The sequence below is a fragment of the Eurypyga helias genome, unplaced genomic scaffold (genome assembly GCF_000690775.1).
Source record: "Eurypyga helias isolate BGI_N326 unplaced genomic scaffold, ASM69077v1 scaffold4119, whole genome shotgun sequence".
In the NCBI taxonomy this organism is placed as follows: domain Eukaryota; kingdom Metazoa; phylum Chordata; class Aves; order Eurypygiformes; family Eurypygidae; genus Eurypyga; species Eurypyga helias.
Window position 1 is genome coordinate 6,903 of NW_010271216.1, and position 11,135 is coordinate 18,037.

General features: G+C 46.9%; 1 protein-coding gene across 1 annotated transcript; it reads left to right on the top strand.

Annotated features, from left to right (window-relative positions):
- Nucleotides 1–496: 496 nt before the first annotated feature.
- FBXO40 (F-box protein 40) lies at nucleotides 497–8,736 on the top strand. Its single transcript, XM_010158711.1, has 3 exons — nucleotides 497–515; nucleotides 3,983–5,865; nucleotides 8,539–8,736. Exons 1-3 carry the CDS (start codon nucleotides 497–499, stop codon nucleotides 8,734–8,736), a joined length of 2,100 nt encoding a protein of 699 aa, XP_010157013.1.
- The last annotated feature ends 2,399 nt before the right edge of the window (nucleotides 8,737–11,135 follow it).

The window sequence follows — 11,135 nt, forward strand, 5'->3', positions numbered from 1 at the left end:
TTGTTCACACATTCATGTTTTTACTGCGGTGTAATGCACCCAGCCTTCCCCTGACCTTATGCAAGTCATGGCTGGGACTATTTTTAGAGATTATATTTGCAGCAAAATGCTACAAGAATGAGAGCAGCAAGGATGCTGCCAATGTGGAATAAATCCATCTGTACCTCCTGCTTTTCCGAGCCGCATAGAAGTAGATGTAACTAAACAGCCTAAAGCAGGACAGATACCACCCTAAACCACATGTATTTGAGGGCTGGATATGGCTGGGCCAACATCCTGGTGTCACCTCTGCGCAGAAGCCAGTGCTTCCCAAGACAAGGCAGGGAATGTTCCAATGAGTAGTCACAAAATACTATTTTTCTGTGTTGCTGTCTTGAGCTCTTTCTACACAAACAAAGGGGAAGGTGCTTGAGCCTTGTACGTCAGCGTGCAAGTTTGTCCCTAGGTAAAGGGACAACAGGGGACTTATTCCTTTACTCTGCAGAACCGAGGTGGAATGGGATTCACTAAGAGATGTACATGGGTATTGGTCAGTTTTGGAAGTTGCAGTGAATGGAACAAAGATGTGTTGAGCAATTAACGCACACCAAATTCAGACAAGAGCATGTGGTCTTTGGTGACTGCAGGAGCCCACATGCCTCGCTCTTCCCAGACGTCTTTCCTTCTCCTGCGTTGTTGATGGCTTCCGCTGCCTGGATAAGAAAGACGAGCAGATGAAATAGTGCCTCCAAGAAAGAGACGGGAAGCAGCTTCACATAGCTTCTCTGGGCCTACTTCCTCTGCAGCACAGCTCTCCTCAGGCTTAGGTCACTTAAGCCTGGGGTTGCACAAGCGCTCACGTCTAGGTCAATGAAACCGCTGTATTTTCTTTAACCTTAGGAAAAAACAAAGTCTTAATTATTTTACTAATAATGTATATTTTTCCAAGAGCCCAGTGAGAGTCTGCTGAGCCTATGGTAGTTCCTACTGCATAGAAAATGTGCTGGGAAGGCTTGTGAAAAATCTTTTTCTCTTTTTCACAAAAAAAAAGCAGCACCCTGGCTCCTGTTTGGAAACAGAACTACAGTTCCTCCTTATCATTAGCTTTTTCCCTTCTGCAAAGATTCACAGTTGTTGTGGTTTAAGGCCAGCCAGCAACCAAGCGCCACGCAACAAGCAAAGCACCACACAGCCACTCATTCACCTCCCCTCTCCCCCAGTGGGATGGGGGAGAGAATCAGAGGAAAAGGCAAGAAAACTCATGGGGTGAGATAAGAACAATTCAATAATTGAAAATACATGAAATAAAATAATGATACTAATAATACTAACAATGCTAATAATAATAATATTACTACTCCTAATATGTAATGAAAATTATGGAAAAGATAACGAGTGGTACAACCGCTCACCAACCAACGCCCAGCCAATCCCTGAGCAGCAAGAGTCAGAGCTGAAAAGCCCGAGAGCCAGAGCCCCAGAGCCAGACCAAGCCTGAGAGAGACCCCCGGCCCACCCCCAGCTTATACCATGAGCATGACATTTTATGGAATTAAGTCCCCCTTTGGTCAGTTTGGGTCAGCTGTCCTGGCTGTCCCCCCTCCCAGCTTCTTGTAGAGAAGCTTCTCCTCTCATAGAGAAGTAGCTGGGAACACAGGTGCAGTATCAGAAACTGGAAAAATCCTTTACTTGATATAAACATTCCTTAGCAACAACCCAAAACTTTATTATGTTATCAATATTCTACACAGCACAACCAAAACGTAGCCTCATGTTGTGAGGAAAATCAGCTCTATCCCAACTAAAGCTGGTGCGGCAGTAGACTGAACGAAGCCGGAATGCAGCAAGGAGCAGAAGGTCAGAAGTCTGGACTTCTCTGCTTGTAGCAGCTCTTCTCTGGGCCACGTTACTGGTACCAGTTGAAGGTATCCGGGGAAGTAGCTCCAAGCAGTGACTGAGCAGTTCTCTGATCCAACAACTGCATATGAGGGGAAAGGACCACAGGAGTTCCTACACGTTCTCCCTAAACAACATGTCTTATGGACATTGTTGAAGAAGACTGCTGGGCTGGGTGGCCACTGCTCTGACCCCGAATGTCATTTCTTACATTCCCGGGCTTTTTACAACAGAAGGCGTGCCTCGTGCTAACCACCATCTCCATTTACTCGCTGCCAGACTCCGTGTTTCTGTTCTCCCATGTTGACGGAGAAGTAACAGCTATTGCCAGGAATTATTGCAAGGGCAGGGGTATTATGAACAAGAGCAACGGAGAACTTTTGGAAGCAGACTTCATAAGTGCCTTGATTTTACTAATTAAACTAATTGACTTACTGGGAAAGAAGAAAAAGAAGGATAAAGCAAGCAAAGCAAATCAGTGGTTCGTTCTGACACAAAGCCAGTAATCTGGTAGCGATAACGTTTTATTAGAAGGACCTTCCTACATCATACTGTACTTCTGCTTTTTGTTGCTGGACCGTTTTATATCAAAGGTTTTGAGAGGAGGAGAGGAAAAGCTTATATATATATTTTTTGAAACTGCATCAATATAGAAATGTGAGAACTGAAATGCAGTCTTACTTAAGAAAACTTTTAGCCTATTTATATACTAAAGCTGGTTGAAATTTCTGAAACATTTGTTTTGGCATCTTCAACTTGTTCTTTTAATCCAGCCCGTTGGTTGCAAAAGGTTTAATACATGGAGCTGCCTGGTGGCAGCTAAATTTATGAAACAGAGACTGGTATTATTATTTGCTGCCTGGGACCTTTTCCCTGTCTTCTGGCCCCTTGTGGCATCACTAACACCCTTCATGAACTGAACCTAAATTATGATCAACTCAGGATCACCACTTCAGTTCCACGTCGTGTTTGACACTGACTTGGGTACAGAAGTACACAGGATGAACTGAAAAAGTAGAGCAGTGGTGACCATTTTTTGTGGGATCATGCTCTAAAATGGATTCCAAACGAACAAAGATGGATTCTTTCTTAGAGAGGCACCCGATGAACGTCATGTTCGGAGCTGACCTCTCCCCTGCTCCATGAGAGGAAGGGAAAAGTTCTGTTGAGGTTAGAGCTTTGTCACTCCCCTTCTCCCCTAACAGCACACCGTGGTGCTGAGGATGAGATAAACCATACCTTCTCCTCCTTCCTATCTACGTGGCATTCACTGGTGACAGCAAGGGGAAGAAGGGGGAAGGGCAGTTTGTGAAAATAAGTGAAAGGAAGTGGATTTAACTGGGTGACTAGAACCTTGGAACAAGCCCCCCATGCCCTTGGAAGCTTCTCTCCAAAACACAGACTGAGGCATCACCTTAGTCCAGGTTTTGACGTCTGAAAGTAGACGTAACGAGTGAACCTGCCTGAAGGGAATTCCCCCACGGCCTCTGTTCCACAAAATGCAGGCCTCATAGAAGAGTGTAAGGGTAAAGCAGGAAAGCAGAGCGAAGGCCAGGCAAATTAGCCTTTACCCAGGCTGGTTTCCACTCTGGGAACTGGGATCATGGGGATAATCCTCACTCTCAGTCTTGTTCATTTGTACAACATTCATTCCTGTGCGGGGGGGACAAGACATGTAGGACAAATGACCAGCTAATTGTTCTAGAGAGGAGAAAGAAACGTCATCTTTCCTACTCCAGCAGCTTTGAGGAAGTGGGAAGCTCCCTCATCGTGCCCCTCGCAGACTTGACTTCAGCAGCTGGGTATAGATAGACCCAGCGGGGGAGAGAAATCAGCTCGCTCCCAAACCCTGGCCACCTTTGCTGGGCGAACGAGTAAGGACCCTGCCTGTATCCGTGCCGCTCTCAGGTACTGCAGGTCTCAGGGCTGATACGTGGTGGTATGGAGCTGGCAGTCAGTTGCCCACAGCCTGGTTCCTGCTAGAGGTGCATGTGATCCCCTGACATGTAGAAACCAAGCACGGGCACAGCCGGCCTGTGTCCCTTCTTGCTCCTTCAATAACTCTTGTCTTCTTCTCTTTGCTGCACGCAGCACCAGGCTCAGAAAGCTCCCCCCGGGCAGCACAGGCACTGTGAGAGATGTTTCAACCGGCACTGCCGTGCTCCGATTGAGCCCTCCGTCTCCTGCATGGTGATTAGCTGCCGCTTTCACTGCGGGGCCACCTTCCACATGTGCAAGGCAGAGGAGCACCAGTTGCTCTGCCCCTTGGAGCAGGTCTCCTGCCTCAACTCAGCCTATGGCTGTCCTTTTTCCATGGCCCGCTTTAAGCTGGCAAAGCACCTCCAGGTCTGTCCAGCCAGTGTTGTCTGCTGCTCCATGGAGTGGAATCGCTGGCCAAACGTGGATTCAGACACAACCCTCCACAGGAACATCATGAAGGAGACCTTGAACGAAGAGTGTCTGGACACGGCCTTGGCGCTCAGAGACCAGAAGATACTTTTCAGGACTTTGAAAATAGCTGACTTGTTTCCAGAGTGGAGGAAAAAGGATGAACTGGAAGAGCCAATGGACGAAACCATGGGTGAGGAAGAAGGTGCTGTGGGAGGAGTAGCCTGTGGTTCCCAAGAAGGTGACGACCACTTGTCAGAGCTCAGCCAACTTGAGCGTGAAGAGTTGGCGAAGGACAAGGAGGGAATGGATCTGGGGAGTTACCAAACCTGGGAGAACATTTTCAGCAAGGAGCTCCTGGCCTGCAAGGTGTCGGGCACAGCAACCAATGCTGGACAAAAGACGGAGGAGGCTTCCAAGAGAACAGCGTCAGCCCCTCATGCTGCCAGCTCCTCAGAGAAGGCAAAGGAAGTACCTGATGGTGCAGAAGAGGCAAAAGACCAAAAGCCTGAACAAGGAACATCGAATACAGAGATGACAGGACTGGCTCCCTGGCAAGAAGGGGTCCTGGAGAGGCTGAAGAAGGAAGTTGGTGTAGGTGATTACAACATGTATCTGGTACATCATGGGGGAATGCTCATCCGCTTTGGCCAGATGGCTGCTTGCACACCCAAAGAAAAAGACTTTGTCTACGGGAACTTGGAAGCTCAGGAGGTGAAGACTGTTTACACCTTCAAAGTGCCAGTTAGTTACTGTGGCAAAAGAGCACGACTAGGAGATGCGCTGGGCCACAAGATGCCAACTTCAGACAAGTCAGTGGACACCTCAGAATTGGGAATACACCTAGAAGAACTACCTAAGGCAAATATAGTTCAAGCCACACTGCTGTGTGCACTGGAAAAAGAGCTGAAAGGCCATGAGATCTCCGAAGCAAGGGGTATCGATGGACTCTTTGTGGATTTTGCAACACAGACGTATAGCTTTCCTCTGGAGCCCTTCTCCTCCAGTGCTGTTCTAGCAGACATTCTGGATGAAAAAAGCCCACCAGAACTCCACGTGGAGCTCTACACTGAATGTGTGACCAGAAGACACAACAAAAGCAGCTCAGCTTTCACATTCACTTGCAGCCATTTCTTCAGGAGGGATGAGTTCCCGTCCCACTTCAAGAACGTGCACGCTGATATCCAGTCATGTCTGGACGGGTGGTTCCAGCATCGCTGCCCACTGGCCTACTTGGGATGTACTTTTGTTCAAAATCACTTCCGCCCTGATGGACTTAAGGCCAAGGTTATATACAGCAAGCCGCTCAAGACATTTGCGATTAAGCCGGAGGTGGACACCCTGCTTGCTGAATCAGGGAAGTGCACTTCCGCAGTGGCTAATCGAGGGAGAAATAAAGACTCACTGAGCAGCCTTCCGGTGGAAGTGCTCAAGTACATTGCGGGCTTCCTGGACAGCTTCAGTTTATCTCAGCTGTCACAAGTGTCAGTGCTGATGAGGGACATCTGTGCCACTCTTCTTCAAGAGAGGGGAATGGTCCTGCTGGTCTGGGAGAGAAAAAAATATTCCCATGGTGGTACTTCGTGGAAAGCTCGCAAAAAGGCAAGTGACCATGATGCTGGGAAAAAGACAGCTCTGGGTTCTCTCCAGATAAAATGCAAGCATAGCAAGGTATGCTGCCTATAAACATGCAGATTTGGGGAAGGTTCATGAGGGGGTGAATTTGCACCACAATTGTCAGGGGTCAGGGCTGTAAAATGCAGTACCTCTAGCAAAGGCAGAAAGGTGTAAACGGAGGGCTGACTAGCTGAGTCCCCACCCAAGCTTGCCTTGGGTAACCTCTTTGCATGTTCATCATTTTTAGCACTGGGAACTGAGAATTCCTGATATTTAAAGGTTACACATGGGATTATGAAGAACTTGAGGTTCATACTTCTTGTTGTTCTTCACAAGCTGAAGTAGGGTATGTCAAAACTAAGACACGCTTCAGAATGCCAAAAGGGTAAAGAACAAGGAGATGAGGCTGTGAAAGGAGCTCAGGCATTCACGTAAGCCCCCAAGGGAGAAGGGAAGGCTCCAGGGAGACCTTATAGCCGCTTCCAGTACCTGTAGGGGCTACAAGGAAGCTCGGGGGGGACTTTTTACAAGGGCCTGTAGTGACAGGACAAGGGGTAACGGGTTTAAATTGAAAGTGGGGAGGTTTAGATTGGATATCAGGAAGAAATTCTTCCCAGAGAGGGTGGGGAGGCACTGGCACAGGTTGCCCAGAGAAGCTGTGGATGCCCCCTCCCTGGAAGTGTCCAAGGCCAGGCTGGATGAGGCTTGGAGCAACATGGTCTAGTGGAAGGTGTCCCTGCCCATGGCAGGGGGATTGGAACTGGATGGTCTTTAAGGTCCCTTCCAACCCAAACCGTTCTGTGATTCTGTGATTAGCAGGTCACAGACTTGTTATGAGTGTTGGACTCCTTGGGTTGTGAGCACCTGAGGGAGCAGCATGGCGATAGGAAGCCGCCTTCTGCAAAGTGGGTCTCCTGCTGTTGGTGCTGGAAAATTATCATTTCCCTTATTGGCTGTTTGGGTAGTGTCAATGAAATACATAAAAACAGCTCGGTTTAGGTCCTAGCTGAACAATAGTTATTATAAGGTTTTTTTCCAGCCGACAGCCTTACAGCTGCTGTAACATAAAACTGCTTGAAAGAATAACATGAGAGACTCCAGCACAACCAAGCAGACAAGACAGAGGTCTAGGAGCAAGTAATTTAGATCCAAGGAAGGCTCCCATAAATTATTTAAGGACCTGGCTTTCAAACAGACCCCTGAAGATCTGCACCTATTGATTCTTATCAAAGAGAAGATTAGCAGTTTATGACTCTTTATTAACAGAAAGTGCTCTGAAAACAAATGACACATGGTGAATTCAAAATCTGTGTGACAGTTGGGTGGCTGCAAGTTGAATTAGCCCAGCCAAAAATTATTCCAAAACAGGAATTAGCCACTGAAATAATTTACTGGTGGATGTGGCTTCCTTCAGTAAAAGGAAGAAATTCCGGCTGAGCAACCAAATAGCAATTAACTTGAGTTACTGTAGCACCATTTCAAACCAGCAGCCTTGAATTTAAGGGCTATCTAACCCCTCTCCTGTTGGCTCTCTGTACTGACCACACAGGAATCTTGTTTCCAATGCACAGACTCTGCTTGAAAACATTCTGTTTGTAATTAGTCTGAATTTCTTGACTACTGTGTGTAATAACTATGATTACCTGGGACGAGGACAGGGTCAGGTGATCTGAGGTGTAGCACATCCGGATACTGTCCTTCATGAACAGGGAGAAACATCTGTAGGGAGAAGAAAACTGCTATGACTCTAAAAATTAATTTGATTTAATGGCAAATATTGAAGTGACTTAATCAGAGTCTTATCACTACATGCTAGTGTATCACTGAATGATACAGCGTATCGCTGCAAACAAAATCATACCATTTTAACTGCACGCTTCTGTTTTTTACAAGCCTGTATCTCCTCTAGGAATAACCCTAACCTTAGATTTCCCAGGCTCGTTCTGAGGAGGGGCGAATAACAACAGCGTTGTAATGTTCATCACACTGAAGTTACTGCTGGTGCTTTGGAAGGTCTTTACCAGTCAGGTTTCTCTGAGACACGTTTCACACAAGCATGCCGTAGTCACTCTGCTTTACAAACATCTTGGATGCTGAGGAGGGGCGAATAACAACAGCGTTGTAATGTTCATCGCTTTGAAGTTACTGATAGGTGCTTTGGAAGGTCTTTACCAGTCAGGTTTCTCTGAGACACGTTTCACACAAGCATGCCGTAGTCACTCTGCTTTACAAACATCTTGGATGTATCTGTAAACAACTTGGATCACACCGTACACGTGACGGAGACTTCTGTCGGTGTGAGTTGGTCAGGTGTCCTGCATTTCCCCATGCCACGCAGTGGGTTGGCACCAAAAACTGTAGAAGGATTCTTTCCATTAAAGAAAATGCAGAAGGATATTTTCCCATTAAAAAGAATTGTAGAAGGGTACTTTCCTGTTAAAAATGGCAGGTGTTGACTAAAGCAGCAAAGCCAGCAAGTGCAAGGTACATAACAATACAGAGCACATTTTGGCTTGGTATGCCAGCCCTGCACAACCAGATGTTCACTAGCCTGTCCAGTACGGGTAATGCACACCCACTATAACCACGGATAGATTCTTAATATCCTCTTCTCTTTTTACCAACATCCCCATTTTCTCTCCCCTTTTCCCGTATCAGATCTGGCAGTTCAGCAGCCTGTTCTCTCGAGTTAACAAGTGGCAGCGCAGCGACATCGCGTGCATGTCAGAGCACCTGAAGAATTGTCCTTTCTACCAAGTGGAGCGCAGGACGGACCCCGTGCTGCTGGCAGGCATGTGCGAAACTCGAGAGCAGACTCGAAAGACTTTGGTTTCTACTTTCAAGCGCAGAGTCTGAACGACCTGCTTCCCCTTCGCCACCTTCCTTTCAGGGCCCTTTAAAACAAGGTTTGGGGATTTGGGTGTAAAGATTGTTGCTTCCGACTCTCCTTTGGACAGACAAAACTGGCTTCTCCCCAGCTGCGGTTGGAACATCCTGCATCTTCTTTATTTCCCTCTACATTAATTTAATTGTTAAAACTTCATCCAGTGCTCACTGATGTCACAGGCTTTCAGTTTATATTTCTGCTCCTTGCTTAATACAGCATCACGAAGAGAGCAATAAGGATCTTGTTTGGAACAGCATCTTTGCAACCTTAAAGGTAGGGTGCCACTCCTGTACCATGTCCCTGAAAGAAGCATGAGCAGCTAATGTACCTCTCTCAGCTAGGGCTGGAACACCTCAGTTTGGGCTGGAAAGCCAAGTTCTGGGAGCACGGGAAGGTGCCCTCCTGCCCAGCACACCTAGGGTTTGCTAATTTGTTCCAAGATGTGAGCAAAAGAAAAGGAGTCCCTGAAGACAAGTGGATTAATTAGGGCTCAGGGATGCACTGCACAGCCACAGACCATCATTTAGGGCCCAGAGTCAGGCAAGCGTGCCTGGTTAGCACAGTGTTTGAGCGCAAGCCTAAAGCCGAGCTCATGGGAACATTCCAACCAAACCAAAGCAAACTTGCTCTTCGTTAGAAATAACCAAGTAGCAAACAGTTTGAGGGGCTCCATTGACTTTTTCTATTTTTTTTTTTTTGTTAGTATCTTTCTCTGGTTTATTTAAAAATCCCTTAAAGCCATCAAAGAATATTTAAAGTCATTTTTAGAATGCCTTACCTACTCGGTTTTGCAATTGTAAATTCAACAATTGTAATTGTAAGCAACTGTAAGCAACATGCCACAGAATTTTTATTTTTTTTCTGTAAAAGAAAAGGCATTCAGGAACCCACTCAGTAATGGTACGGATGATGTTTGCTACGGTTAAACGGGGTGGAGCATAAAGACTTTTTCTTATTTTACAGAGCAGAAGAGTGATTAGGCTTTGGTTTATTCTTCAGTAAATACATTAAATTAAAACCAGAATGTGCTTGTTGAGGCAGCATATGAGAGAGAGAAGGCATGTCACCGACAGCGTTTGTCTTATTGCACTACTTAAACCCATTTGCAGGGCACTACTTAAAAATGCCATAGTTGTGGGGGCGGGTGGGATCCCCCTGAAATGGCTATGAACCACTGTGACAGCTTTGCACAGCCGCAGGGGTACCAACTCACACCCCTGTCTTTGTTAAGCTGGTAGCCAGAAGTGTGAGCTCAGGACGTGAGGTCTGGATCTCGCCGGGAGCTGGGACATCTGCTCGGCCTGGACCACTGCTCTCCTCGCCTGGGCCAGCCAGGTGAAGAGTAGCCCAGGTGGCTGGGCACACACCACACTTGTCACCCCCAGTCTCAGTGCAGATCTGGGATGAGGCAGGTTATGCCAGAAGGAGCTCTCTCTTTCCAGTAAAGGTTGCTGATGAACCTGAGCTGAGCGCTGGGTAATCAAAGGCGGGAACTTCATGGTGACTGAAGCCACGCTGCGTGCAGCTCATCCTTGTCTGCCCTTGCAGCCTAAGTGGTCCAGGTGAGGTTTTTAATGAGATGAGGATGTTTTTCTTCTCCAGACACATGGCCCCAGGAGCTATCATCTGTATTGTGGGGACAGTGGAGTGGTCCCAGGAGCAGGAGTAGCCACAGGGTTTTTTTGTTTGGAGATGTTTTTTTAATGCTATTCTGTTTTCTACCCTGGGAAATCCTTTCTGGGAAGACTCATAGTGCTTTACACAGAAGAACAAACTTGTCTGTGCAGATACCCTGAGGAAAACACAAGTGGCATTCCAGTTTTATGCAGAGGAAACTGAAGCAAACGAACACAGGGAACCTAATCTGGACCAGGAACAGTTAAAGCTGGATTCTCTGATCCTTCACGCTGTGGCTTTAAGCCACTGCGCAAAACCAAACTGGCCATCCTTTAAAAGCTGCTGGCAAAAACTGGCCCGTCCTCAAAAATCCTCTGTGAAATAGGTCACCAAACATTGTCACTCTGCTTTACGCAGGGAAGTTGAGAGAGGTGAGAACATACAGACTTCCCAGTCTGGCCCCTACGCCTCCTCCTTCGCGTATCGTGTGTCTGACTTGGAAAGATGCTGAGCTGCAGCATGATGCGTAGCTGCAGACCTCAGCAGCTGCACACGCATGTCCACAAATCACGTGCCAGTATCTATACTGGGTACTTAAAAATCAAGGTGCTCAAAATTATGGATAACTTGGGGAGGAAAAAAAAAGAGCCATATATGATAGGGTGTCAGAGTAAGTCAGTGTTGAAGGCTGGTATAAGACACCATGAAAAAGTCAAATCTGTGAACAGTCTCTGTCGTGGTTTAACTCCGG